Genomic DNA, 25,513 nt, shown 5'->3' on the forward strand with positions numbered 1-25,513 from the left:
ATCAAAAGGTTCAAGTCTCAGACTTAACTTTTTAGTTTACAAACAGAAATAAAGACAGGAAATAGTCTTTTTTTTTTTTTTTTTTTTTTTTTTTTTTTTTTTTTTTGAGACGGAGTCTCGCGCTGTCGCCCAGGCTGGAGTGCAGTGACGGGATCTCGGCTCACTGCAACCTCCGCCTCCCGGGTTCACGCCATTCTCCTGCCTCAGCCTCCCGAGTAGCTGGGACTACAGGCGCCCGCCACCTCGCCCGGCTAGTTTTTTTTTTTTTTGTATTTTTCAGTAGAGACGGGGTTTCACCGTGTTAGCCAGGATGGTCTCGATCTCCTGACCTCGTGATCCGCCCGTCTCGGCCTCCCAAAGTGCTGGGATTACAGGCTTGAGCCACCGCGCCCGCCCTAGGAAATAGTCTTTTAAAAACTCTCCGTGTATCCAAGCCAGGCACTCTGCTGATGCATCAAATATATTTGCTCTAAGCCTGCCCATAGCCAGACAAGAGCAGCAGTAATATAGCCATTTACAGTTGAGGAAATTGAGGTCTAAAGAGCTTAAACGGAAAAGCAGAGATTAGAGGTCACCCCCCTTTGGGTCCGCTCACTATACCAAGAAGTTTCTGCCCTTTTCCTCCAACACGCTGGTGAGTCCGTGTGCGTGCGTGACTGTGTGTGTGTGGTTCCTTTTTTTCCTATACAGCCCCCCTTCTTCTGGTCCGTTTTCTTGATTCCGCTTTTTGGAGACAAAGTCCAGTTCTTCTCCAAGGTCTCACCATCCGCTCGCCGTCTCCCTCTGACGTCCCAAGGACGGTCAGTCACTCCTCGGCTAAGTTCGGAGTCTCAGCCCTTGGCTCTGATTCTGGGCCCCGCCCCCACCCTCCGGGTACCCCCGCCCGGTCCCTGCCCCCGCGCCCAGGCGTTCCAGCCGGACCACGGCCAGCTCCGGGTCCCGCCTGCCCTACCTGAGGCCCGCATGGCCGGGGGCGTCGCAGCCTCCGCCCATCGGCGCGCCTGCCCTGCCATTGGCTCCGCGTGCTGCCAGTCTCCTCGCTCCGTCCCGGAGGCAGGTTTTGCAGAAGCCGCAGTCCCGGCGGCTCGGGCGCGGAGCTGGAGTACCGTGGAGCGCAGATCGCGGACCCGAGCGGGCATGTCCCCGTGCGCGGTAGCCCCCGTTTGCCCCCAGGCCCGGGCGGCTGTGAACTTAGCAGCGGGCTCGTGCGGCCCCGTCGCTGCCATGTAGTCGCCGGCGGGGCTCCCTGAAGTCCGGGAGCGGCAGTGCCAGTGAGCCTGAGCCCAGGAAGGAACCCGCGTCTTCCCCGGGAGGCGCTGAGTGCGCGCCGCGCCCCCGCCGCTCGGGAGGCACTTTGGGCCAGACATGGAAATGGGGGAGAAAGTTTCGGAGGCGCCGGAGCCGGTGCCCCGCGGCTGCAGTGGCCACGGCAGCCGGACTCCAGCCTCTGCGCTGGGCGCCGCGTCCTCTCCGGGTGCTTCCTCGGCCGAGTCCTCCTCGGGCTCAGAAACTCTGTCGGAGGAAGGGGAGCCCGGCGGCTTCTCCAGAAAGCAGCAGCAGCCGCCGCCGCCGCAGCCGCCGCCGCCGTCGTCGGGAGGCGCCCTGGGCGCCCGGCCGCCAGCCGCGTGGGCTCCGGCACGCGTGCTGCTCGAGCGCGGAGTCCCTGCGCTGCCGCCGCCGCCCCCCGGAGGAGCTGTGCCGCCCGCGCCCCGGGGCAGCAGCGCGTCCCAGGAGGAGCAGGAAGAGGAGGTGGGCCCTGCCTTTCCCAAGCTCGCCCCCTCTGGGTCCCGGCAGCCGGGCGACCCCAGCTTCCCATCCCGCGCGCAGGCGGTGGTCGGGAGAGCGCTGTGGCCGGAAGATAGGGAGGGACCCCAAGCGCTCTGCCCCGAGCCCGGGGCAACGACAGTTAAGGAGCCCCGCTGTGGGTTATTGACTTCCCTGTGGTTGTTACCCCCGTGTGTGTGTCTCCATGTGCTGCCGATGGTGTGTTTTTAAAATGTCAGAGAAGCAAACTCCTTCGCGTCTGTCATCTGCCTTGGTCGATCTGTGAGTGGATGCGATCTGGACACCTGGCGTGTCCCCACAACTCAGCTCCGATTCTCCAAAGTGGGCGTTGTTTTCCACCAAAGCACTTGGGCCGAGGGGCAGGGAGTTGAGGGGGAGAAATGGTGCCTTGGGGACAGGAGCTGGTGGTGGTGGGGAGCAGTGGTAGCCGCGGAGTTGCACGCGGGGGTTTCAGTGGCGCCAGCCCCCTGGGATCACCCGCGGGTGATTTTGGCGCGTCCCCGCAGCGTCGGTCCTCTGGGAGAAGAGGACTACCCGCGCTCCCTCTGCGGCGCGGGCGTGCGCGCCTGCAGCTCCCGTTCAGACTTGTTTCCAGCGTGTCCAGATGAACGCTTGTCACCAAACCGAGTACGGATCGTCTTACCTTTTGCTGGGCGGAGCGGGGTGGGGGATCTGTATCTGCCCAGTTTCCTGGAAGGATGTTCCTCCAGAACTTGTGGGTCGCTTCCTGACACACTAAGCATAGGACTCTGGCTTATTTTCTGCTTTTAAAGGACAGTTAAAGAAGCGTACAATTTCATGTCTCAGAGCCAGACTCAGTCTCAAAAAAAAGTTTGCTTTGGACGTTTCTTGTGGGGAAGTCATCTTGATCAAGCAGGGCCACAAATAAAACATCACCCTAACATAGACTTATTGTGAAATTAATTCCTGAGTGCCAGTGTTGTATTTTCCTCATCTTGGATGGGGTTAGCTTTAGTAAATATTTGCCTTTGTCCCTTAGAGTAAGCAATCAGAGGCCAATGCCCTGGCAGTAGTCCCCAGGGCCCCCAGCCTGGAAGCAAAAACTGGATCTGGCACAAGGTTGAGAGGAGATGAGTCCTAGCCTGGCAGAGATGGAACAAGCCTTGGCTGCTTAGCTGGTTCTTGGCCAAGCCACTTGCAGTAACCATGACCCATTCCCTAATTCCTCTAAGCCCCCATTGCAAGGATCCTGGATAAGTGTCTGCAGGCCTGCTCTCTAGAACTGCCTCTGCTACTGAACTGTGAGACCTTGGGTATATTGTTTCACTCCTCTGAGGTTCAGTTTTATAATCTGTAAAAGGAGGAACTTCAAGGTAAAGTTCATTTTTACACTCATACTCCTGTTTCGAATCAGGAATTTCAGATGAATAGTTGGTTCCAAATCGATCCTAGCGGTGGGATGTCAGGAGTTTGCTGCGTGCCTCACCCACCACAGAGCTACATCCTAGCAGAGATGATCAAACTCTGTACTGTCCCAGCGTTCCTCCCTGATTACATCTCCCTTTCAAGATGCGAGGCATGTGCCACGTGTTTGCCCCTTAACTTCTGCCTCCACTTCTAGAGATGGGCACACTGGCACTGGGAAGCTGGGGGTGTACCCTAACTTAATGATTCACCAGTAGATCCGGATTCAGTATTGCTGCTGGTAGACAAGAGAGTAGTTAGTTGCTTTATGTTTTCTATTTAGCTAGGAGGGTGCTCCATGGTAAATGACATGGTCTTGCAGGTGGAGGGGAGGGATGTCGGGGAACTTCTGATCCCCATTCTGTCGCTGATTTATTGCCTGACCTCAGGGTGACAGTGCTTTGCTTTGTTGGAAGTGGATATGATAACTTATTTCACAGGCAGTGCAGTGAGAATTGGTTGATTGAAACACATTTTGGAAAGTGGAATGATTAAATAACATGGGTCACTATTTGTGAAATCTCAGAATTGCATGTAAACTGATACAGTATTGCAATTTATTATGTAACTTAACCTGTGGCATGGGATGCTGGAAATTGCCTAGGAGCAAAATCTTGACTTGCTCTGATAATTTTAAAGTGCAATGAAAACCAAACCATGTAGTTTTTCCCCCTCTTGTGTAGTAGAGGAGTGATAGTCTTAGCGAAAGGGGCTGAGGTCCAGTGTGCATTTTCTGGTTCTTACACTGGCAATGGTATGGGGCAGGGGGTCTTCACTGTTTGTGGGCTTGTGGGTCTCTTTAAGGAGCAAACGAAAACTCTTTTGCCCCTCTCCTCAAAAAGCACCAGAGGATTCGGGAATGCCAGGTGATAAGCACTCAGTTTAGTGGAAAGACGTGGGTTTGATTTCTAGCTCTGCCACCTTGACAGTTGTGGGATTGTGGACCATTCAACTTCTGCAAATCTCAGCTTTCCTGCCTTCAGTGGGAATAATAGCAATAGAGTTAGGCATTTTACACATGCTATCTAATTTAATCCTAGCACAGTAACTGACATATAGCATCAAATGCCAAGTAACTGTTAGTCAGTATTTTTAAAGTTCACTTTCGATGACATTTTGCAAAGTAGGAATACAAAGTTGGGTTATCCTGTTATTTTACTGATGCATAACTTATGTGCTACCTACTTTCAGAGAATCGGAGGCTATGTCTACTTAGCTTATACTCATAAAATGGGAATAAACCGGGAAACAGTTTTTATTTGTCTCCAGTTGTTTTGTGACAAGGCAATGTGAGTGTAATGTTATACTGTAGAAAGGCACTGAGTATAGAGCATTAAAAGACTTGTGCACAACTCAAAAAATGGAATGAGGTTCATTTAAAATTGTTATACCTAGCTTGGGGAATTGATTATTTCCAAAGGTTTTTTTTTTTTTTTTTTTTTTTTTTTTACCATAACTTATTGTATCACATTTTGAAGAGCAGCAAAATTCAAGTTTCTAGTATATTATGGCAGTGCTAATTTCTTTGGCAAACTTGTTAAAACTGTTTTGAATGTATTTAGTAATGTCAACAGAGTTTGACCTATTTTTTACTTTATCTTACTGTCAACAATTGTATAAACTTACGAAGTCTCACACACTTAAGTCTGCCCTTTAAGCTTTTGGTGTCTTAAAAACAGTAGTTTAATGTGACAGTAATGGTAGCTTTTATGTCAAACACATGACAGCTAGACATACAGCATGACTTTTGTTTAAGAAAACTGTATCTGACTTCTTCTCTTTCCCCAAGCCTTTGAATTTGGGGTCCGTGTGTGTTGAGGAGGTAGCACACGCATTTCTGAGAGTTAACACTGTCTGGATTGAAGGACTGTTCCCCTGACAACATCTCTGAGATTTGCCTTTAGGCATTCTGCCTTGTCCTTTCCCAAAACACCCTGTGAAGACTTTAAGAAAGTACTTGGGTGCTGTTTGGTAACTGTCTCCACAAACTGGCCAAGGGCAGGAATTTTGTCTTTGCATGCCTAGCACGGTACGGTTAATATATTAGTAGGGGCTCAGTAAATATTTGTCGAATGAATGAGAAAAAATGGCATCTATGAAAATAGTTGCACATTTGATTGAAGGGTGTGTATGTGTATTCATTTATTTTGTCTGTTGTGAATTACGATATACAAACCTCTAGATCTCTTATCAAGAGAAACCTTGTGGATCACAGTGAGAAACGAATGGTTTTTCCAGGTAAATTTTGAACCAAGTCAAATCACTGAGGTTCCACTCAGAATTCTTTTGAAGAGACTTGTATATTAACTGTTACTGACTCTCCTTTTCACTGTGTTTATTAGAACTTGAAACATGCAGGGAGCCTTAGAATGGCAGAAAAGGGCTTAGTAATTAAAAGGATTTCCAAGTCAACAAGAGACAACCTATTTATACTCTGCTACACTAAGGGACTTATTTTGTTGGTATAAGATGGGAAACGGTTTCTCTTATTAACATAGGCTTACAGTGATAGGATAACTTTAAATTGTTCTATTAAGTGGTATATGAGCATGAGGACTGCTTTTAATATTTTGGATGTGTGTATGGGGTGGGGGTTTCCCATGTGGTACTAATGCAGTAGATGAGTTTCTGGTGTTTGTTGGTTAAGACATTAAATAGCAAAAAGCAAGCAGGAATTCAGCAAAGCTTTTCATTGAATTTATATTTTATTAATCACAGAAGCTACATAATTCTAAAAGAGAAGTAGTGCATAAATCTTGGCATATTTATTATTTAGTCTACTTTTGGACTCTACCAAATTCAGTAAGAGCCACAGGATCAGAAAATCAGTCAACCAAAATGTATTGAGTCTGACTCTGAGACATTGTCCTGGGCACAGAGATGGTTTTGACCCCAGGAAGCTTCAACTCTAGTAAGGGCGATAGTCACTAAATACATGACTATGAATTAATTGGCTTCAAAAAGTGGCAAATAGGGAACAGGCTGTGAGGTAGCATGTGGCCACACTTGTAACTCACTGAGTCTGGTGTTCAGGACTGAGTCACTGAGGAAGTGATCTGTAAGCTGAGACCCCCAGGATGAGCAGGAGTTAGGTGGGGGAGGGCAAGGGAAGGGATAGGTGTGATCCAGGTAGCAGGAGGCCCTGAAGCGGGAGAGAGCATGGGTCCATAGCTCTGAGAGGATTCTGAGTTGTTAGATGTGGAGGAGAGAAGAGCATGACATCTCATGACATTTGATAGAGAAGCAGCAGCCGGGTCATACAGAGCTGTCTGGACTTTATTCCAAAGGCAGTGGGAACCATTGAAGGATTTGAAGCAAGGAAGTGACATGATCAGATTTGTATTTTGGGAGGGTCAGGAAGTATGAAGCCCACCTGCTGGTAACTGTTGGTATAGCCTAATTGTTCCAGAGTTGGAATTGATAACCTGAGAAGATGTCCCTTTAGTAAATTGGGGGTGAGATGGGGTCATCCCTAGTAGCTTAGGTACTCCAAGTATATACATATACCTATGAAATACATACATATGAATACATATGAAATACAATATGAAAATACATACATATGAAATACTTTTGATCTGTTGAAGAGAACATCTTAGTGTTAATATTAATGTTACTTTTCACTGCCATGCCATTGTAACTCTAGTATTGAAGGAAAAACTTCATTGCCATGATGGGAGAGTGAGGAGAGGGCCTTGCAAATGCTCATTTCCAGAGTAAACTTCAGGGACAGATTTACCTGGGGTGAGCATGAGGGGAGGAGGTCTGAGGTTGTACCTCTCTGTTGACAGGAAGTGTGGGGTTTGTGTACTAACACGCATTACCAGAGTCTTTCTTGGATTTTCCTAAAGAGGAAAGGGTCACTACCAAAGAACGAAGGCTTTTACCCTTTCCACCTCTGGTCTGAGGTACTCCAGGGAATGTCACATACTTACATTTTGCCAGTGTTTTAGAGCCTGTGACAAAGGCTATCCACTCAGACCTAGTGGATACAGTGCAGGAATCCAGGTGAATTTTTTTTTTTCTAGTTTGGCTCTGTAAGGAAGGGCATGGAAGTGGGGCATAAAGATGATAAACTGGAAAAAGAATCCTTATAGGATGTGGCCCACAGTGAGAAGGATCCATGACCTGGTGGCTTGGCCTTAGAGAAAGCTGAGTGAGGGCCAAGGGGTGTGCATCTTAGAAGAGATGATTGTATGTTTTAGATGCAAACCACCCTGTGTGTTTTCTGATTATGTGCTTACCTTCTATAGTGTTGCCAGAAAGGGCTTGTGTTCTTTTCTCTCATCCCTTTAGAGCTAGCAGCCAGTGTTTCCCTGCTCTGAGGTCAGGGTCTGTAGTGACGGAGGGCACAGATTTTTGATCCTGGTTCAGCCACTTAGAGGCTGGATGACTTTGGCTAGGTTCTTCTTGCTGAGGCTGTTTCCTCATCTGTAAAATGGGCATGTAGTTTTTATTCGTGAGGGTCAGTCATTATGAGGATTAATGAGATGTTTTATGTAGAGTATCCAGCATGATGCCTGGTGCATAGTAAGCACTCCATAATGGTATCTGCTACTATTACTGAGTGTGGAAAACCTGGTTTAGGCAGAGTATTGGTACCATCAGCACCATAGGCAGGTACATAATAAGCAGGAAACCTACAAGTCCCTTCCCTGATGGATTATGCTTCTAGCATATTTTGTTGGTAGTCCTGACAGGCTCTTTCATTCATGAGTAGGTAGATATGTAACAGTTATCCCTTTTAATTTCATGGGCAGAGCATTCCTTATGAGATACTAACAGCAAAGCTTTATGGTATATGATTCATTAACCCTTCTATTAAGACACCGTTTCTCTTTTGCTCATGGAACCTGTTCTTAGTGATCAGTTATTAAATAGTATTCTGCAAGACTTTATGAACATGTAAATTACTAGCTGCACCCAGAGATTTAGTCAGAAGGCAGTGTGTCAACCATGTGCTGGGGCTGGTGACATGACCATGTACTTCATGTCAGCTTTCTAGAATAATGATTTGGGGGATGAGAAAGGAGTAGGAAGGAAAGCAGGGGATTGTCTGGAAGTCATCCTTGGTTCATATAAGTGTGAAAGATGGGGCAAGGCAGATGGTGTGCAGCCATCCCAACTTCTCAGAAGGGAAATCTGTTAGGAATGCAATAGAACTTTCAAAAATGCAAGGACTCCTCTATGCAGATTACCCAACACAAATTCTGTTTTGTCCCCTTCGAACAGTATAAACATTTTGGTTTTTAAGACAAAAATGCAAATAACCTAGTAGCCCTTTTGATATAACTCAAGCTGGTGCAGTGATTGCAGTTCACTTCTCTTCCAGACAACTGGTGTTCTGCTCTGTGCACTTGTTCAGGCTGACGTTTACACAACTTTGAATCATTTCGTTCAAAGGATCTTGTTCTCTTTCACGTGTCCAGTATTTTGTCTGGCTTCTTATTTGGTGATGTTATTTTAGGTTAAAGCATACCAAAATACAAAATTAAGCAGAAGTCGGTTTCACCAACAGCTTCTGTGCATTTGTGTTTCTCCCTTTCTCCACCCTTCTCTCATCGCCCTCTCACCTGGTTCAGAATTCCTTGGAGGGATTGGATATAGTCACCTGTGCTTCCAGGGTTAGGAGAGAAAGCCAGGCCCTAAATGTAAAATGCTGGTTCAGGACTGTGGTCCTTGGTACAGACACATACTCTGAAGTCACATTTAAGTTTATGGAACTTGTGCGAAATTCCTGGTGGCTGTTCCAGCCTCCCTTAATGAAAAACGGTCACTGCTTATTTAATGATTTGAATTCATAACTAGACACGTGTCTGCGAGACAGCTTATAAATTTGTATCCTAGGCCTGTACTCTTGCCAGCCCATCAATTCCCCTCTCAGACACAGTCGATATAATTTTGATTATGATACTTACTTCCACTGAACCTTTCAGTCCAAATGCTTTGTAATGATACTGGGGAAGGGGGAATGATGGTAGGTGGGAGGGAAGATGGAATACTGACAAATTGAACTTCTTTTCTTAACTAATTTTCTAGGCTATCATGTGGAAAATGAAGATTTAATTTTAATGTTCTTGGTTTGTGCTTTTGCAGTGTTTTCAGTGGTCAGCAAGATCGCAAGTGCACCCAATTTAGTGTGGGTGGATGACTGTCCGTTAAACTCACATCAGATGTTGGTCTTTTGGCATCTTCCTTAGAACTTGGCTGGCTCTTTTTTTTTTTTTTTTTTTTTTTTTTAAATAAGCTGAGAAGTTAGGTGTGTTGCTTTCCGGCTGGTGATTTTGTGCCTTTTTGTGTTTGTCTAACAAAAATAATCTCAGATTTCTTTCTTAACATTTTTCTTTTCAGGCATTTCTTCATACAGAGATAGATGTACCTGCTGTAATGCAGGAAGGGCCCCAGGGCCTCATCAGTGGTAGGGAAACTCAGTTAAATTGGGTTAAAATTGGAAGCTAAACTATTATGTCGGTGTACACAGTCACCGAGACTGACATTCACAAAATCCTCACATTTGAAATCACTTCTTAGGGCAGTCATAGGCAGCGAGATTGCATTGTGGTATTGAAATGGAATGAAGTTGTGATGAAATCTGTTCTGTGTATAAAAGTTCAATGACTAATTCCACAAATTAGTTTATGAAATAAATTAGTTCCCTGTAAGTATATCTAGCTCCCACACAAGACAAACTCACAAAATTTGCTTTTTACTCACATACTTTTAGCTGGAGTGGCTTTATTGAAATAACCTGAGCCCTCACCTAGGCTTCGTCTTAAGAGTGGCTCTGAGGATACTTAGACGCAGCCAAGAAGAGGAGGGGAGGATTGCTCTAGAGCAAAACTCAGCCCCAGAGAAAGAAATACAGAAAGGTTTTACTTCAGGAGAAGGGTTTCAGACATCCTAAATGAGTAGAATATATACCTGGAAAACCCAAGAAAATGTTGACTTTCCTGTCCTTGTGGCTCTTAGCAGACTGGTAAGTAGAAGCGTCCTGTTAAGTCTGTGCAACCTGAGCTTGAAAACTGAGGGTGCCTGAGCAGGAGAGCGAATGAGAGGAAAATTACTTGTCAAGTAAGACTCCCTTTGCCTTACATTTTGGTACTTTACTGTTCAAAATACTACATTGGTAAATTTTAATTCACGTACTTTTTTCTTTCCTTGGAATTACTTGGTTATTTGTTCTACAGTCATTGATCAAGTTTCCCTAAATGGCTGCCCTGGGTTATTGTTGCTTGGGGAGTGAGATAGTCCCCAAAGAGCCTGTAAGAGCTCTGAGGGTCAGCTTTAATCCACGGTGATGGGTGGGTTCTCGCCACGGTGCAGGTTCCCTTTTCAGAGGACAAGGGATTAAAGGGAAATTACAGCTTTGAACTCTCTTGATTTTTCTCCTTAGAAACTTCAATTTTATTTTTGTTTTCAAGATTTCCACTTTTGACATTAAAACATTTCTACCTAGAGAAAGCTTAGCCTAAGTGTGTGAGCAGCCTGAGGGCAACAGTTTTAGAATTATCAGGTAAGACTACTTGGGAAGAGTTATGCTAGTAGAGTAACAACAATGACAATTTTGTAACCTGCTAAAATCATACCGTTTTATATTCTTTTAATATTATTTCTGAATCACCAGTTTCTGTGTATCAGGTTACCTGTCATTCCTTGTTCTTATTCTTGTTCTTGTTCTTATTCATGTTAAAAGGAATTATTTTGATTTCTGATGAAGTATTGATAGCAGGCTTTAATGTGTTAATAGTAATTATTAACACTTTAATAATTACTGTACTCAGTTCTCAGGGTAATGCTGCTGTGAGTGGAAATGGATTGCAGGAATTTCATCAGTAGTGAAAGTGTTGACCTGGAAATTGGGAAATCTGAACTCCTGCCTTGGCTTCTTGCTAGGCAAGTTATTAGCATCTCTGATCCTTATCTGTGATGAAATAAGAGGTCCTTCTTAGCTCCAGTTTTTTTGTTTGCCTCTTGCTATAAAATATAACCTTTAAAACTTAGTTTTCATCACTCTACACTTTTTTAGAAACTGTTGATTGACATTTTTCTTTTGACAGACTTGATAATTGGTGGTTTTCTGATTTGTCAATAGGCACCTATTCTTCCTGTCCCCCCAGCTTTATTAAAGTATAATCGACAAAAATGTATATATTTATGGTGTACAACACGATATTCTGATATGTATACATTGTGAAATGAAATGATTAAGTCAAGCAAATTATATCCATCACCTCACATGTTTACCATTTTTTTTTTTTTTTCGAGACAGAGTCTCTGTCACCCAGGCTGGAGTGCAGTGGCGCGATCTCGGCTCACTGCAACCTCTGCCTCCCTGGTTCAAGTGATTCTCATGTCTCAGCCTCTGGAGTAGCTGGGATTACAGGCGTGTGCCACCATGCCTGGCTAATTTTTGTATTTTTAGTAGAGACGGGGTTTCACCATGTTGACCAGGCTGGTCTCGAGCTCCTGACCTCAGGTGATCTGCCTGCCTTGGTCTCCCAAAGTGCTGGGATTACAGGCGTGAACCACTGTGCCTGGCTCCCCCCCCCTTTTTTTTTTTTTTGGTGGAGAGAACATTAAGGTCTATATATATATTCTTGACAGGAATTCTCACAAGGACCCTTACTCATGAATTCTACCTTTCAGATAATGCTTATATAGGAAAATATGGATTACTTATACGTTCTGCTTTAATTCCTTCACAATTATTTGGTGTGTCTCTGTCAGTATCCCTAGCAAGTGTTGAGGGTACTGTCTCACCTCCCAATCCCTGCGGAGGTGTTGGACTCCAGAGAACACCGTCAGTTCTGTGTTTGTCTTGATGCTGGAGCACTCTGCTGTGTCATCTCACCCATTCAAATGCTCAGGCTTCTGTGTGGCTTTTGAAATACTTAGATTCTTTGGATAGTCATTTTGAGCATGGCAGGTCAGTTTTAGAATAAGTCTTTTAATAGAAGACTGATAGAAGCAGCAGGGGAAAGCAGGGGGAGAATGTGAGTCTTCTTTTCAGTACAGGGTAACTTTAGAACCTATGAGTTAGGATCTTAACTGTCTGGCCTCGGACTGTCCTTTAGAAAATGCTCTGGTGTGGCTATCTGTTGAGTTGTTTTTGAAGTAATCTTAACACTAGAAGATATTGTTCTAGATGGAATCACAAAGGATGGTTTTTGGTGCTAGCCCCTGGAGACTGCAGAATTGGATCTTTCTCCTTTAGATTTTTTTTTTTTTTTCCTGCAAATCCTTGGATCAGTGGCAGAGTCTGCAGGCTCCAAACAGAAAGACTTGGGTTTGGATTTTCCCTGCTGCTGGGGATGATTTTTTTGGGCTACATGTCACAAGTCTATCACTCCTGTGTCCTAGACCAACTACTTCTGATTTTTAAGAATTAATCTTTTAATTAAAAAGTTTTGTAGGATCTTCATTGCCCTAGGCAGCCAGGGCTTTCCTGTATGTTCTGGACATTAGCTGCCCAGCCCTTGAAGTGGACTGAAAGTCTATTTACACAGCTAAATTGAAATCTATCAAAACTTGTTTTTGACCAATGCACTGATTTTTTTTTTTTGTTTTGTTTTTCAGACAGGTTCTGGCTCTGTTTCCTGGGTTGAAGTACAGTGGCACCATCTTAGCAAACTGCAGCCTCTGCCTCCCAGGCTCAAGCCATCCTCCCACCTTAGCCTCCCAAGTAACTGGGGCTACAGGTGTGTACCACCATGCCCAGCCTTTTTTTTTTTTTGGAATACTGGGTTTTGCCATGCTGCCCAGGCTGGTTTTGAATTCCTGGGCTCAAGTGATCCGCCCACTCTAGCCTCCCAAAGTACAAGAATTACAGGAGTAAGCCACTGTGCCCAGCCTGATTTTTTTTTTTTTTAAACAAAGGCAGACAGTTCTCAGTTCTGGACTAAGCTATTGGTGAGTTGTTTCATAAGTTTGTTTGAAAGTCAGTTGTTTGGAACTTGGAGTGTGTAGTACCATAGAAACTAATGGATGTGAAGCCAACCAAAAGAAACCACCATCTTGGCAAGCATCTGTGCTTTAGTTTCCTTGAGTGCCACTACAAAGTACCACAGATTTGGTGGCTGAAACAACATAAATTTATTGTCTCACAGTTCTGGTGGTTAAAAGTCCAAAATCAAGGTGTTGGCAGGGTTTTATTGGGTTGGTGCAAAAGTAATTGCGGTTTTTGCCCTTTTGATGGTAAAAATCACCATTAAAATGAATGGTTTTAAATCACCATTTAAATGAATGATGATCTGTTCCATGCCTCTTTGTCAGCTTCCAGTAGCCTCGGGTGCTCCTTGGTTTGCTGATAGCCACCTTCTCCCGGTGTCCTCACATTTTCTGTCTGTACATGTCTGTCTCTGTCCACATTTCCCCTTTTTTTATAAGGACACCAGTCATTTTGGATTAGGGCTTACTCTAGAGACCCAGCTTGATTACTTCTGTAATCTTTGTCTACCTCCACATAGTTTTAAATGGTGATTCGCCTTCTAGATCAGCCTACAAAAGCTTAATTAGTTCCCAGGATGATAAATTCCTAGGAATGGGATAATAGTGCTAGAAATGGTGAAGACAGTAGAATTTTGAACCTGAAAAGCCAAAGGCTGTTTTACACCCTGTTTTGCCCAGAGAGGTTGAGTGAATACCTGGCCTGAGCATCGCCAGGGCCCTGTGCCTCTGTGAGTCCCTCCTGCCCCCTGGTGCAGCGCTGCCTCTAGCTTTTTGTTAGAACATGATTTCCACTGGGGCTGCTGAAGACAGGTCTGTCTTCTCTGTAGTGTTGGGCAGTAGAGCAGCTTCTGGGATGGATGACTGCGCACAGGTAATTCTCAACATCTGCACACCTGCAGGAGCAGGGCCCTACCCTCCTAGGTGTTCTGAATGAGGGAACAGGTAAGCTGGAAGAAGGAACTCACACATTCAGCCTTTACTCCCAGCCACGTTGTGGCTCTGGGGAGCCTCTTGGAGACATGGCCATGACCTTTCTTTGTCTTTAGGACATCTTCATTGGATGCCCAAGACTCCTTCACTAATGGGAGCAAGTAGTTTTAACACAAAACTAAATGTCTCCTACTGCTTTTCAGCTCACTTCTAACAGGAGATGCCAGTGAAGGCTCAGAATTTAAGAGACAAAGTAGTCACTTCAGAAAATCCATCAGAATGTCTTTAAAAATAAACCAACTGCTATCACTAGAAATAGTTACAGCCAAGGGCCCTGTGTCCATAACATTTTTTTCTTTGTGTAACAGAATTTCTTTATGCAACACGTTCTAATTTGCGTGTTCTGTCTCCTGCTCACCAGCAGACTTTCAGACTTTAAATTATCTCATGGTTTTTCTTTTAGTTTAAATTCAGATAGTAGGATAGCTCCTGTAGATGAGGCTTTAAATAATTGCTACATGCCCTTGTCCCAATGAGGACCTTACACGCAAATGTGTGTTTTTAGGGGACTCTTTGTTTTTGGAACCCAAACCCACAGAGTTTGTGGAAGGACATCTGCATCGTTTCAATGTTTTTATTTATTATGCTGCAAGCTGCTTGTTTATTCTCCTCTTTTCCCTTCCTCCTTCTGTCCTCTCATGAGAGGGTTAATGCTGCATTGTGGAATTAGTGCAATTTGTTCTAAGACATGGCAAAGGCCCCATCAAAGTAGTCGATAGTCAAGTTCTAGCAATGAGAGTGATTCCTTCAGAGCCTCTCTTGATTCTCTTTAGGGATTTTCTGTGGCATTTAAAAGGAAAGTGAAATATGGGTTTTAAAAAACGATAAAAACAGTCTTTCCAGTTGATTTCATAATGAGAGGTATAAGCCATTGCTGGGATACATTGGAAGGTGCTCGCTTTGTACTCCTGAAAAACCTATAATCAGATGGTCACTGTCTTGAATTGTTAAAATACTGTTACCTGCAGTTTTTAGAAATTTATTTTGATATTTAAGGACATCTAAGGATGTATATTTAATTACTGCTGCTTTCTTTTCATTTGAATGAAAAGTGGTGGATTATATAACAGTTGCCACTAAGGTATAGTTTTCTTAAACATGAGTTTCATGGATGTTCAAAATTTTGTTTCTGAATGTGTAATACAGATTAATAACGTAAGTCATTACTCTTAGATCTTGGGCAGTCAGAATAATTTGAATTTTGAGGGGCAGCTTTAACAGCTTCCCACTTAGGATGTCCTAGAAAATGAGGGCTTGATTACAGCAAGGTTTTGTGTGTATGGCTTGTTTTAACCCAAATTCGCAGGCTGGAGCTATATCTCTGGCAGTGTTTAAAGTACTGTGGAGGTGAGTGGGTTGAGCCAACTCAACTTCTGAGGTTTAGGTTTCTTTTTTGCAGTGTTTGTTTTTCTTTCCCTTGCCTGCTCACTTGACCTTCTAAAGGGCAGAAAAGGAGAAAATATTGTTAGAGTACTGGGTGGGTGAAATGTAGGGTCCTGGAGAGCAAGGGTGTTATCTTTGCACTGTTTCACATAACGAGTGCTGGTGAAGGCTCCCTTATTGGTGATGAGGTTTGGGACTCCCTCGAGTACCCTGGCTGCTGCTATCTCGGCTTGCTGTGGGGGTAGAGCTGGTGTGAAACGGCCAGTTCTTTTTCTTTGTCAAGTCTACAGGTATTGAACCTTTCTACTTGCAAAGGGCCGTAGGAGTTGGTGGGTGGGGAGGGAAGGAAGATGCAAAAGCAATAATCGATCTGGTCAGTGCCTAAAGCAACCTGTAGTTGGGTTAGGAGACAGAGCACACACAGTGACTTGACCTGAATGTGCACGGTGCACTATCAAGTGAACAATGTGAGTTAAGCTGAAAGTGCCTATGGGGAGGGAACCAACCTGATGGATTTATCTGTAAGTGGATTTTCCATGGTGCCTTGACGATTTTAAGCATTGGAAAGAAGAAAAGGAGGAGGTCGTGTCAGATTTAAATTATTTGGCCTATCAGATATCTTTGCTATAAATAGTTATAGTCTTAAGAAAGCCTTCTGCTTTTTTCTTTAAAAGTCATATTTAGGAGGAATATAATTGACAGATTGTGTTTTACATATTTTATAGGTAATTTTGTATCTAATTAAAAATTACTGAAACAACATACTATGAGGATTGTAGTGTTTTCTCTATTACCAGCTTATTTATGGCTTTGTATCTTGTCAAGAGTACTATTTTTTTAAAAAAAGATTTGTATCTTGCTAGGTAATTAAACAATGTTTACAATTAATATATGTATATTTAAATAGAGACAGGGTCTCGCTGTGTAGCCCAGGCATTCTTGAACTCCTGGCCTCCAGCAGTCTTCCTGCCTCTGCCTCCCAAAGTGCTAAGATTACCGTTGTGAGCCACTGTGCCCAGCCCAATTAATACCATCTAAGGCATTGTCTGAGGAACTTTCATTTTTGTTTGTTGTGGGGCCAGACTTTGGGAAGAAAGTATGTTGGATAAGAATTTATCAGATAACCCATTTATTTATTTTTTTGGGATAGCATTTTCTTCCCCTGCTTTGGGATGTCTTTTGGTTACTCATTACTTGAAATTTGCCAAATTTAGGGCGGTGATGATTTTGGCCTAGTTAGAATTTCAAACACCACTTCTGTCTCGCCTAAAGTACAGTTGGAAAAACTTCTTCAAGGAGAAATTCTCAGCCCCTGAGTTCTTGGCAGGAATCGTGGCCCCCATCACAGTGTAGCCCCCCACATGGGTGAGGTCTTGATGTCCTGTGGCCAGGCTGCCCCAGGCTCCAGGAGCTTTCTGATTCCTCTGAGCTGTGTGGATTGGCTGACGTTCTCAGCAGCTGCAAAGTAACTGGTCTTATAAAGCAGAACCTGACAGGGTGGCTAATTCTTGACGTTTGGAGAAATCCTTGACAGGTGGAGAGGGAAGTGAACCTACTGAGGAAAAACCTAATCTGTTAAAAAAAATAAAAAAAACCAAAAAACCCGAAAGTCTGGATTGTATATGTCTCTGTCAGTATTCTGTAAGCACAGGGGAAAAATTCCTTCCTCACAGGGTTTGTGGATGCCAGTCATAGTTTACTGGTATGGGGCCATCTGTGGCAGCTCCCAAAGCCGTGCAAATTTATAAAGCAAGGCAGCCAAGGGGACTGGTGAAAATGAGTTTATAGCATGAATGGGGACCACTTAAAGGAGAAGGTGCTAGGTGTAAATGTCTAAGCCAGGATGGAACAATTAGGGCAGTTCAACTTTTATAATTAACATTAAACTCCCAACGGAACTTCTCTTTCACCCTACTTACCTTCCCTGGCCCAGCACATCTTATCCTTCACCTTTCCCTCAGGAAAAATAACTATGAAAGCAGTCTGTGAGGCCCTGTGTGGGTGTCTGGCCAGTTCCACTACTTCAAAGATTCTCTGTCTCAGTTATTTTTATTATAACCACAGTGTGTACTCTGGACTTTTGAAATTTGTAGCTACAACCATGCTATTAATCTTAACTTTAAAAACTAAATATTCACCCTCTCTACCTGGAGCTCACAGACAACCTAGTCCATGCAGGACATGATAGAATAGAAGCTACTCCTGAAGACTTTAGTCTTGGGGCATGTGAAGCCAAGGAGTTTATTGGCCCTTATTGAATTGATATTTGGAATCTCTAGAATTCTTTGAGTCTTGATAAGGGCCATGAGATCCCAATCTTGGATTAAGTTTTGAGAAGAATTCTACTGGAGATTTTCTGTGTTGCAGAAGAGAAGACCATTCAAGGGACTCCCAATTTTCTCATTCCCTGGAGAGTAAGTTCCCTCTTGTCATTTGAACTGGCAGATTTCTTTTGTGCCAAAAAGAGATAAAAAGACGTGGTATTTCCTACACCTCCCAACGTGATGGGGCTGCCAGGATGTAGGTTTGGGGAGAGCAGGGACCTCATGGGACACATGCAGGGAGAGATCTGTAGTCCCCTCGTGTTGGGAGGTGGTGGGGTTCTCCTGCTGGAGATGTTTCTGTCTGCAGTGAAAAACAAGGCATCCTTTCTGATGCTTTGTCTGGGGGTGGGGCACATGTGGCAAAATAATCTTTTTTCAGCTGTTAAATCTGAGTCTTTTACTTTGTGTCTTCTTTTTCTGGTATTTCACACAGGAACCAGGATGCTTGTAAGGCCTTGCCTTGGGGATATTTGCCTGGCAGGAAACTGAAGCTGTTTGAAGTTGAGGCTCCTCTCAGTTGTTTTGTAAAAAGTTGAAACCTACAGAAGAGAGAATGCTGTGTGTCCTGGTGTGGAGAGTGGTTTGTTTGTTTTGAGGGAAGAGGGAGAAAGTGAGCAGATTTCCCTGGCCCAGGAAGGGAGTCAAGATTAGTGGGTCCTGGGTTACAGGGGTTGCGGCCCAGTAAACCTTTTGGTGGCAGCATGGGGCAACAGAGGACACTGGCTACTTGGTGGGCCTGGGGAGGCTGGACTTTAGACACCGAGTTTCCTGCCTGGCAGAGGTTCAGGTGCCATAGAAGCACAGATATGCTGATTTTACGGGCCTGTGGGTGACCATGAGGATTTTGGCAGCAAGCACAAAAGGCTAGAGGCCCTTTGCTTTCTGTGACATCCCAGGAATAGCTCTGAGGGATCAGTTTCTACCATAGCCCTTGGAATCAGAATGAGTTTGATCTCAAGAGAAAAGTGGCCAGGCATGGTGGCTCATGCTTGTAATCCAAGCACTTTTGGAGGCTGAGGCGGGAGGATCATTTGAGGCCCAGGAGTTCAAGACCAGCTGGGCAACATAGTATGACCCAGTCTCCCTAAAAAAAAAAAAGAAAAAAAAATTAGCTGAGTATGGTGGTGCATGCCTGTAGTCCCAGCTACTTGGAAGGTTGAGACGGAGGATTGAGCCCAGGAATTCGAGGCTACAGTGGGCTGTGATAGCACCACTGCACTGCAATCTGGGCAACAGAGCAAGATCCTTGACTCAAAGAAAGAAAGAAAGTGTTGAGATCCAGACAGACTGAAAAGGATCTCTTATCTCAAAGGCCATGTTTTTCCTTCTATCCCTCCCATTTGCCTGCCCTCAGCAAGGTAGTTGCTTCTTGCATTTGGCATTACCCAAAGGTCTGTTAATGAACTTACCCTTGCCGTGTTGTGGTGTTTTCTCCCCTCTCCAGACTGCAAGCTACATGAGAGCAGAGGCCTTGCTTGTCTTATTCATCTTCATAGTCACAGCAGTTGCCTCCCAGTATGCAGTAAATCTTTGTTGAACAAATAAATGCACAGAGGAAAACTTTATTCTGCAACTTAAGGGAAGTTGAAGCTCTGAAATGAATGCCAGCCACTCAGAGACTGATAGAAGAAGAACTCTAGGAAAGAGGTCCCTCACTTTACCACATGGATCACAGGCAGGTGCGGTGCATACATTTTTCACATTCAGTCCATGTGACCCCCCCCACCCACCGACCAGTCCCTATCAAGGTGAGCAGTTCAGAGCTGGATTCAAAGAAGAGATGTTTTAAATTTTTCCCCTTAAATTTTAAGTATTATATGTTCAAATAATACATAGGAATTAGTTTCTAGACGTCTGGCGTTCTAGCTGGTCAGTTGTCACCCATTAGGCAGAACTGTCTGGAATAAGACCAGCTCAGGCTGGCTGGACATCTGGGGCAGGTGTCTCAGGGCTCCTGGTTCTCTTCCCCAGGGCCTTCTCAGAGTGCTGGTTGAGGAGGGTGAAGCCCAGAGCAGGCCTCTTTGGAGGTGAAGGGCTTCTCTTTTGGATTGACAAGTTCTGTAAAATCCCCAAGAAGCCAGGGTTTTGCTTTCTCAGGCTCCTGAGTGGCAGCTGGCAGGGACCTCTGTGTGAAGGGGCAGCTTAAGAGAGTGCCTGGACACTGCACACTCTATCTTCTGAATAGGCACACATTTCAAAATGTTTGCAAAAGCCAGTTCTGGACAAGAAGAGTAAGACTTCCTTGCGTAAATAATAAGTGCTGCCCCTTTCTCTCCTTTTACTAATAAGTTTCCCTGATAGCACTGCTTGCTGGCCGCTCTTCTCTACATTTGGTTGCTGAATTGCAGTGCTCAATTATCTGTGTAATAACATGCTATAAAAACATAGAAAGCCAGGAAAAAATGGTTTTAACTAAAGTGGTTGAGCCTTGAAAAGAGACACCTTGCACATTCACATCTGGACTGAAAGGAGAACATTAAATCTGTCATTAATGATTTAATTGACTGGATTTTTTTCTAAAAGGTAAAGGAAAGCATTAAAATGGAGTATGAGGCACTCAAATTACCTTCCAATACAACCAGGAGCAGTATCTCATTAAAATGTTTGGGTTTTCTGATGCCATTAATGAGAAGTGATTCTCTGTGGCTGTTTAGCTTTTGAAAATGTGGCGAGTGCATCACAGCATGCAGTAGGCCTCCAAGAAGGCCAATGCTGGGCACTGCACAGGTGCTTTTTGTACATTATGGCATTTAATTCCATCCTCAATCTTGCCAGTAAGGTGGGGGATATCGCCATTTCCTGGTTAAGAAAAGTGAAACTTAACAGAGATTAAATTTACTCATGATTCACATGATTTCAAAACCAGTGCTCTTTCACATTTCGGGTCAGTAAAAGCAGAGAGGGGTTATTATTATTTTTTTTCTGTTTAAAAGTTTCTCATGAATGGACATACCGATTTATTGACAGTTACTTTTAAAAATGTAAAAGATTATGTAGAGCGTAATTGCTGAGCTGTGCCTGAATTCCTGGCTCACAAAATTGTGAGTTAAAATGAAACAGTAGCGGTTTTAAGCCTCTAAACTTTGGGACAGTCTGTAGCACCCAGTAGATAACCATACCCTTTGTTCTTTCTGTTCCTCTTGTCCACATGCATGCTCACCCTTTCTCTACAGTCCACCCCTCCCCGTGGTACACCCTTGGGGAGCTTACCATAGAAGCACGGATTTGGAAAGGCCAGTGACCATGAACAAAGTAAAACATGAACGCATACTAATAAAGGGAGAAAGACAGTGCTCAGGAAGGCCAGGAATGCAATAAGCAGAATATTTAGCCTATGTACCTGGCAGCTGGGCTTGGATAGGGACCTAGGTGCTAGGGCAGTATTTTTGGTCCCTGCTTTGACTCCATTTGAATCCCCTATGGAGCTTTGACATTGTCTACGCTGGGAGACCCTGATTCTGGGAGGAATCGGGGAGACCCCTGACTCCGCGTGTCTATGTGTGTTAAAGGCCTGCCAGGTGGTTCTGTGAGTTACCAGGGTTGTAGGAGCACTGGCCTCCTGCCTGTTGGCTTGTGGAGAAAGAGAATCTTTACTGCCGAGTGCTCTTTCCTGCCCACGGCCTTTTCTGTGCAGGACCTATGCTAGATGCTTGCACGCATCAGACCTTTGATCCTCACAGCAAGTCGGTGAGGGTGCAGGGTAGTAGCCCTGTTTTATAGGTGAGGAAACAGGGATTTCAGAGAACTCAAGTCACTGAGTCTTCCAGTAAGTGAGAAGGACAGGATTTGAACCTGTCTGTTTTCCTTTCAAGTGTCTGACTTTGTTACTGTCTGATTTTCCCTGACCTTCTCCCTCAGTGTAACAAAGGATTTTGGACACTTGATTCTACTTGCATTGTTCGTGACTATTTTTGTGACATGTAGAAGACTCTAGATTTTAGTGTGCATGTTTTCTCTTAAAAGCATACTTACAAATTTATGTCACCACCCCAGCCTAACCTGTTGGATGAACATTTATGTCTCATTACAGAACTAAACACTTCCCTCTGTATTGAGGGGAGACAGACACGCTGGTTTAAAAGGCCTCAGATTAACTAGATGTGACTTTTGATGTTTACCCTGATCATTTTTGAGTGGCTCCTCAAATAGCAAGGCAGCTATTAAAAGTGTTATTCCCATTAGGAATATTGTGCTTTTCATTTCTTTTAGTAGTCTGAGAATTGCTAGTGCACGTTTTATAAAAAGAAAAGGATTTTTTTTTTTCTGACTTAATTTTGCTGAACTGATGGATATTTGAGTATGTGAAGAGAGAGGAGACAGAGAAGGAAGCCTGCCTATCTCCCTTTCTAGGGCATGAGTGTCTTTCTGTGGTCTGTAAGCCTGGAAAAGAGTGTTTTCCAACAAAAGCACCATTTTATAAATATAGTATTCTTTTCTTGGCAATGCACTGAATGCTGGCCTGTCACCCCAAGTCTTGTGGAGGGCAGTAGGGACAGTGGAAATAAAAGAAATTAGCAGGTGAAGAGAACACTTGTCTATCTAACACTTTTTTGTCATTTGTTAGTACTTGGTTCCTCAAATAGAAGTATGGCCATTGTGAGAGAGTAACTATTCGCAGGAGTAACTATAGTAGACAGTTTTGCATTTGGGGATTTACCGGGGGTTCTGCTCCTGAACCTTTGAGCTCTAAACACATCAGGGGCTTGCTGGGTACCGAATTATGCGTGTGCCACCCTCAGAGTAGGGACTTGGTGAGTGAAAGCCCCAGGGTATATGTATTTCATTCACTCGGAGCTGTCAGGTCTTATCAACCTTCGTTAGGAATATTTTTCTCCCTGAAAACTCATAAAAATTCACGTTGTAATATCAATGCCTGCAGGATCCTGTGGAATTTTGTTGAGCTGCTTATACCCTTTTCTCCTAATAGAGATATAGAGAATGATACATTCTCCTCATATACACGGGTGCAGATGTGTGCTTGTGAATCTATACAGGAAGCTCATGTATGTGACAAAGTAAGTTTGTTGAGGGGAATGAAATAAACTAATTTTCCCCCCACTGAGTCAATATGACTAAGATATTTCTGTGCATAGTCTCAGAATACTCCATTCTGCGGAATATTTTAAATTTTATTAACCTTGTACATATTTTGCCAGATTCCTATTCAGCATACTTCTTTATTACCATAGTGATGCTCTGTTTACTCATATATCTGGAAAGAAAATAATTTAGTAGATTTAATTAAAAAAATTTATATCAAGGTCACCTTTTTGTTGTTTGAAACAATAGATTTGTAAATTCTTACCAACACTGTATATGTACTTAGCCCTATAAAGAAAAAAGTATTTTATATATATGTAAATATATATATAAAATATCTGAAAGTAGGATATATACAAGATATATAGATACAAGATATATAGACTTTATAGGATATATATTATACCAGAATTTTGGTATTTTAAATATAGGTCTTGAATGAAAGACTTAGGTTGCTTTCTTTTTTTTCATGGAGTAAGGAAAATGGTAGTACTTAAAAATAGTTGTTACCTGATGATTATAGTTCATTGTTAGCAAAATATTCTACAGGACACATCATATCCCATTATGCTGAAGGTGAAGGTGAAACCCTGGTATAGTAGAAGGTGGATGCTTGTGTTTTCTTTAGCACTTTCACAACAAAGCAATTACATTGTATTACATGTAAATATTTGTGAGTGGGGAAAATAGATAGAAGTCTACAATACTACTTTCCCTTCACATTAAAACCGTATGAAGTTATGCCTACAAATTAAAAATATTGTAAAAGCTCAGTACAGTTTTAAATTTTCAACAAAGTTCTGTAGTACTTCTTTATTCGTAATAATGAAAAGTATCATTGTGTGAAATTGGTATGGGCACATTATCTCTAATATTTGCTGTTAATAATGGCATTCAACCCTAACTGATGGCTTTTAAAAAAAACAACAAAGTATGGCCTTTAGTAAAACAAAACAATATGTCACATGTCTGTAGAAATGCTGTAGTAGAGAAAAATTTAGCTCTGTGAGCAGTAGTCTCATTTATGGGAATGGTAATTATCTGTAAGTTGAGACTTAACATTTTTGTAGATTTTATGAGAAAATATTTGCTAGTCCTTGTTTTTTACATCTTTTTTTCTCCTACCTCTGTGTCTGTCTATCTTTTCTCCACCTCATATGGGGACAATTCTGTTTTTACAGGTCCTGATTTCTTTTTTTTAATGTCTCACCGGAAGTGATAACTCATTTTGTTAGAATGGTAGGGAGCTCAAAAGTGGAAGATTGTGACTTTAGTTGTGGCTTAATCAGCCCAAGCAGGTGCATTCTAAGTAAAAGAGATACTGTTTTAATGCAAATGTCCCCCCTAATTCAGAGAAAGGGAGACATGTATAGGAAATGACACAGCCGTTAAGTCAGAATTGTTTCTCAATAGATTGGTTTTTTTTTTCCCCTGAATTCTCTGTGCACCAGCAGCAGTGTCCTGTTAAAGTGAAGAGAGAGATAAATGAAGAGGAGTTGAGGATGACTGTGTTAATTTTTTGTTCTGAGGGATCAGAAATACTTAAGAAAAATGAAGTCAGAGATTTACATAAATAGGTGGTAGCCTCAGTAGTGTCATGTTCATTTTAGAGTAGAATTTGATTCTGGGGACCTCAAATAACAGAAGATGATTATATTCAAAATGTCCAAAGCCCTACTGTAAAGCAACTTTAACTTAAATGGCATGTGCCTTAACAGAGTGGCTTTATAGTGAAGTTCTGGAATTTTTCTCATTCTTTTGTCTCGCGGTGCTATTGTATGAGTAGCAGCGAGAAAATGTTTGGATAGCATGTCTAAGAACCAGAGCATGCAGAGAAAACAGGGCTCTTATTCTACTTTGCATCTTAGTTAATTTGGTTTTTAGAGAAGCACAATATTTTGGCTTGAAAGGCATTAGCCATATCTTCTTATTTACTTGAGTGGTGGTTACAAGAGTATTCTATATTTATTTATTATACTTTGCTTTTATGTTTTAGGTACTTTCTGCATATTTCACAATAAAAATGGTTTAAAAAGATCACTAGTGTGTTCTAGACCTTTCAAGTCAACCATACCAATTTATTCATCCATCTACCCAACAAATACTAATTGAGCACCTACTGTGCATCGGGTACTGTTACTGGCACTGGGAATACAGTGATGAACAAAGCAAGCAAAAGTCCCTGGTCTCATGGGGTTTATATTGCATAGAGAAGAGACAGATAATATGTTAGGCAATGGGTTAGAGCAGGAGTTGACAATTGTTTTCTATAGAGGGCCAAATAGTAAATACTTCAGGCTTTGTGGGCCAGATGGTTTCTGTTGCAACTACTCAACCCTGCCACTGTAGTGTGAGAGCAGCTATAGCCAATGTGTCTGTGAAAGGGTATAGCTGTGTTCCAACAACACTATTTACAGAATCATGCTGCAGGCCAGATTTGGCCCAGAGTCTCCATAGTTTGCAGACCCCTGTGTTAGATGGTAGTGCACCCTAAGAAGAAAAATAAAATGGAATATGGAGTGCTGGGGTGTGGGGTGAGGGATATTTATAGTTTTTGACAGCATGGTCAAGGAAGATGTTTCCGTGAAAGTGACTTGTGTGAAGATTTGAACAAGATG

At 43.2% G+C, this 25,513-nt stretch overlaps 1 protein-coding gene across 7 annotated transcripts in view; it reads left to right on the forward strand.

Moving 5' to 3' along the window:
• Window positions 1-260: 260 nt before the first annotated feature.
• MAST4 (microtubule associated serine/threonine kinase family member 4) overlaps window positions 261-25,513 on the forward strand; it is a 578,446-nt gene continuing 553,193 nt past the window's right edge. For 6 of the 7 annotated variants that reach the window (XM_078004799.1, XM_078004800.1, XM_015140160.3 and 3 more), the window contains exon 1: window positions 261-1,749. In XM_078004799.1, the coding sequence (XP_077860925.1) occupies window positions 1,366-1,749 (384 nt within the window). In that variant the 5' untranslated portion in view covers window positions 261-1,365. The remainder of the gene's footprint in view (window positions 1,750-25,513) is intronic. The other variant, XM_078004815.1, reaches the window with a different exon arrangement.

Source organism: Macaca mulatta, chromosome 6 (genome assembly GCF_049350105.2).
Source record: "Macaca mulatta isolate MMU2019108-1 chromosome 6, T2T-MMU8v2.0, whole genome shotgun sequence".
Classification (NCBI taxonomy): domain Eukaryota; kingdom Metazoa; phylum Chordata; class Mammalia; order Primates; family Cercopithecidae; genus Macaca; species Macaca mulatta.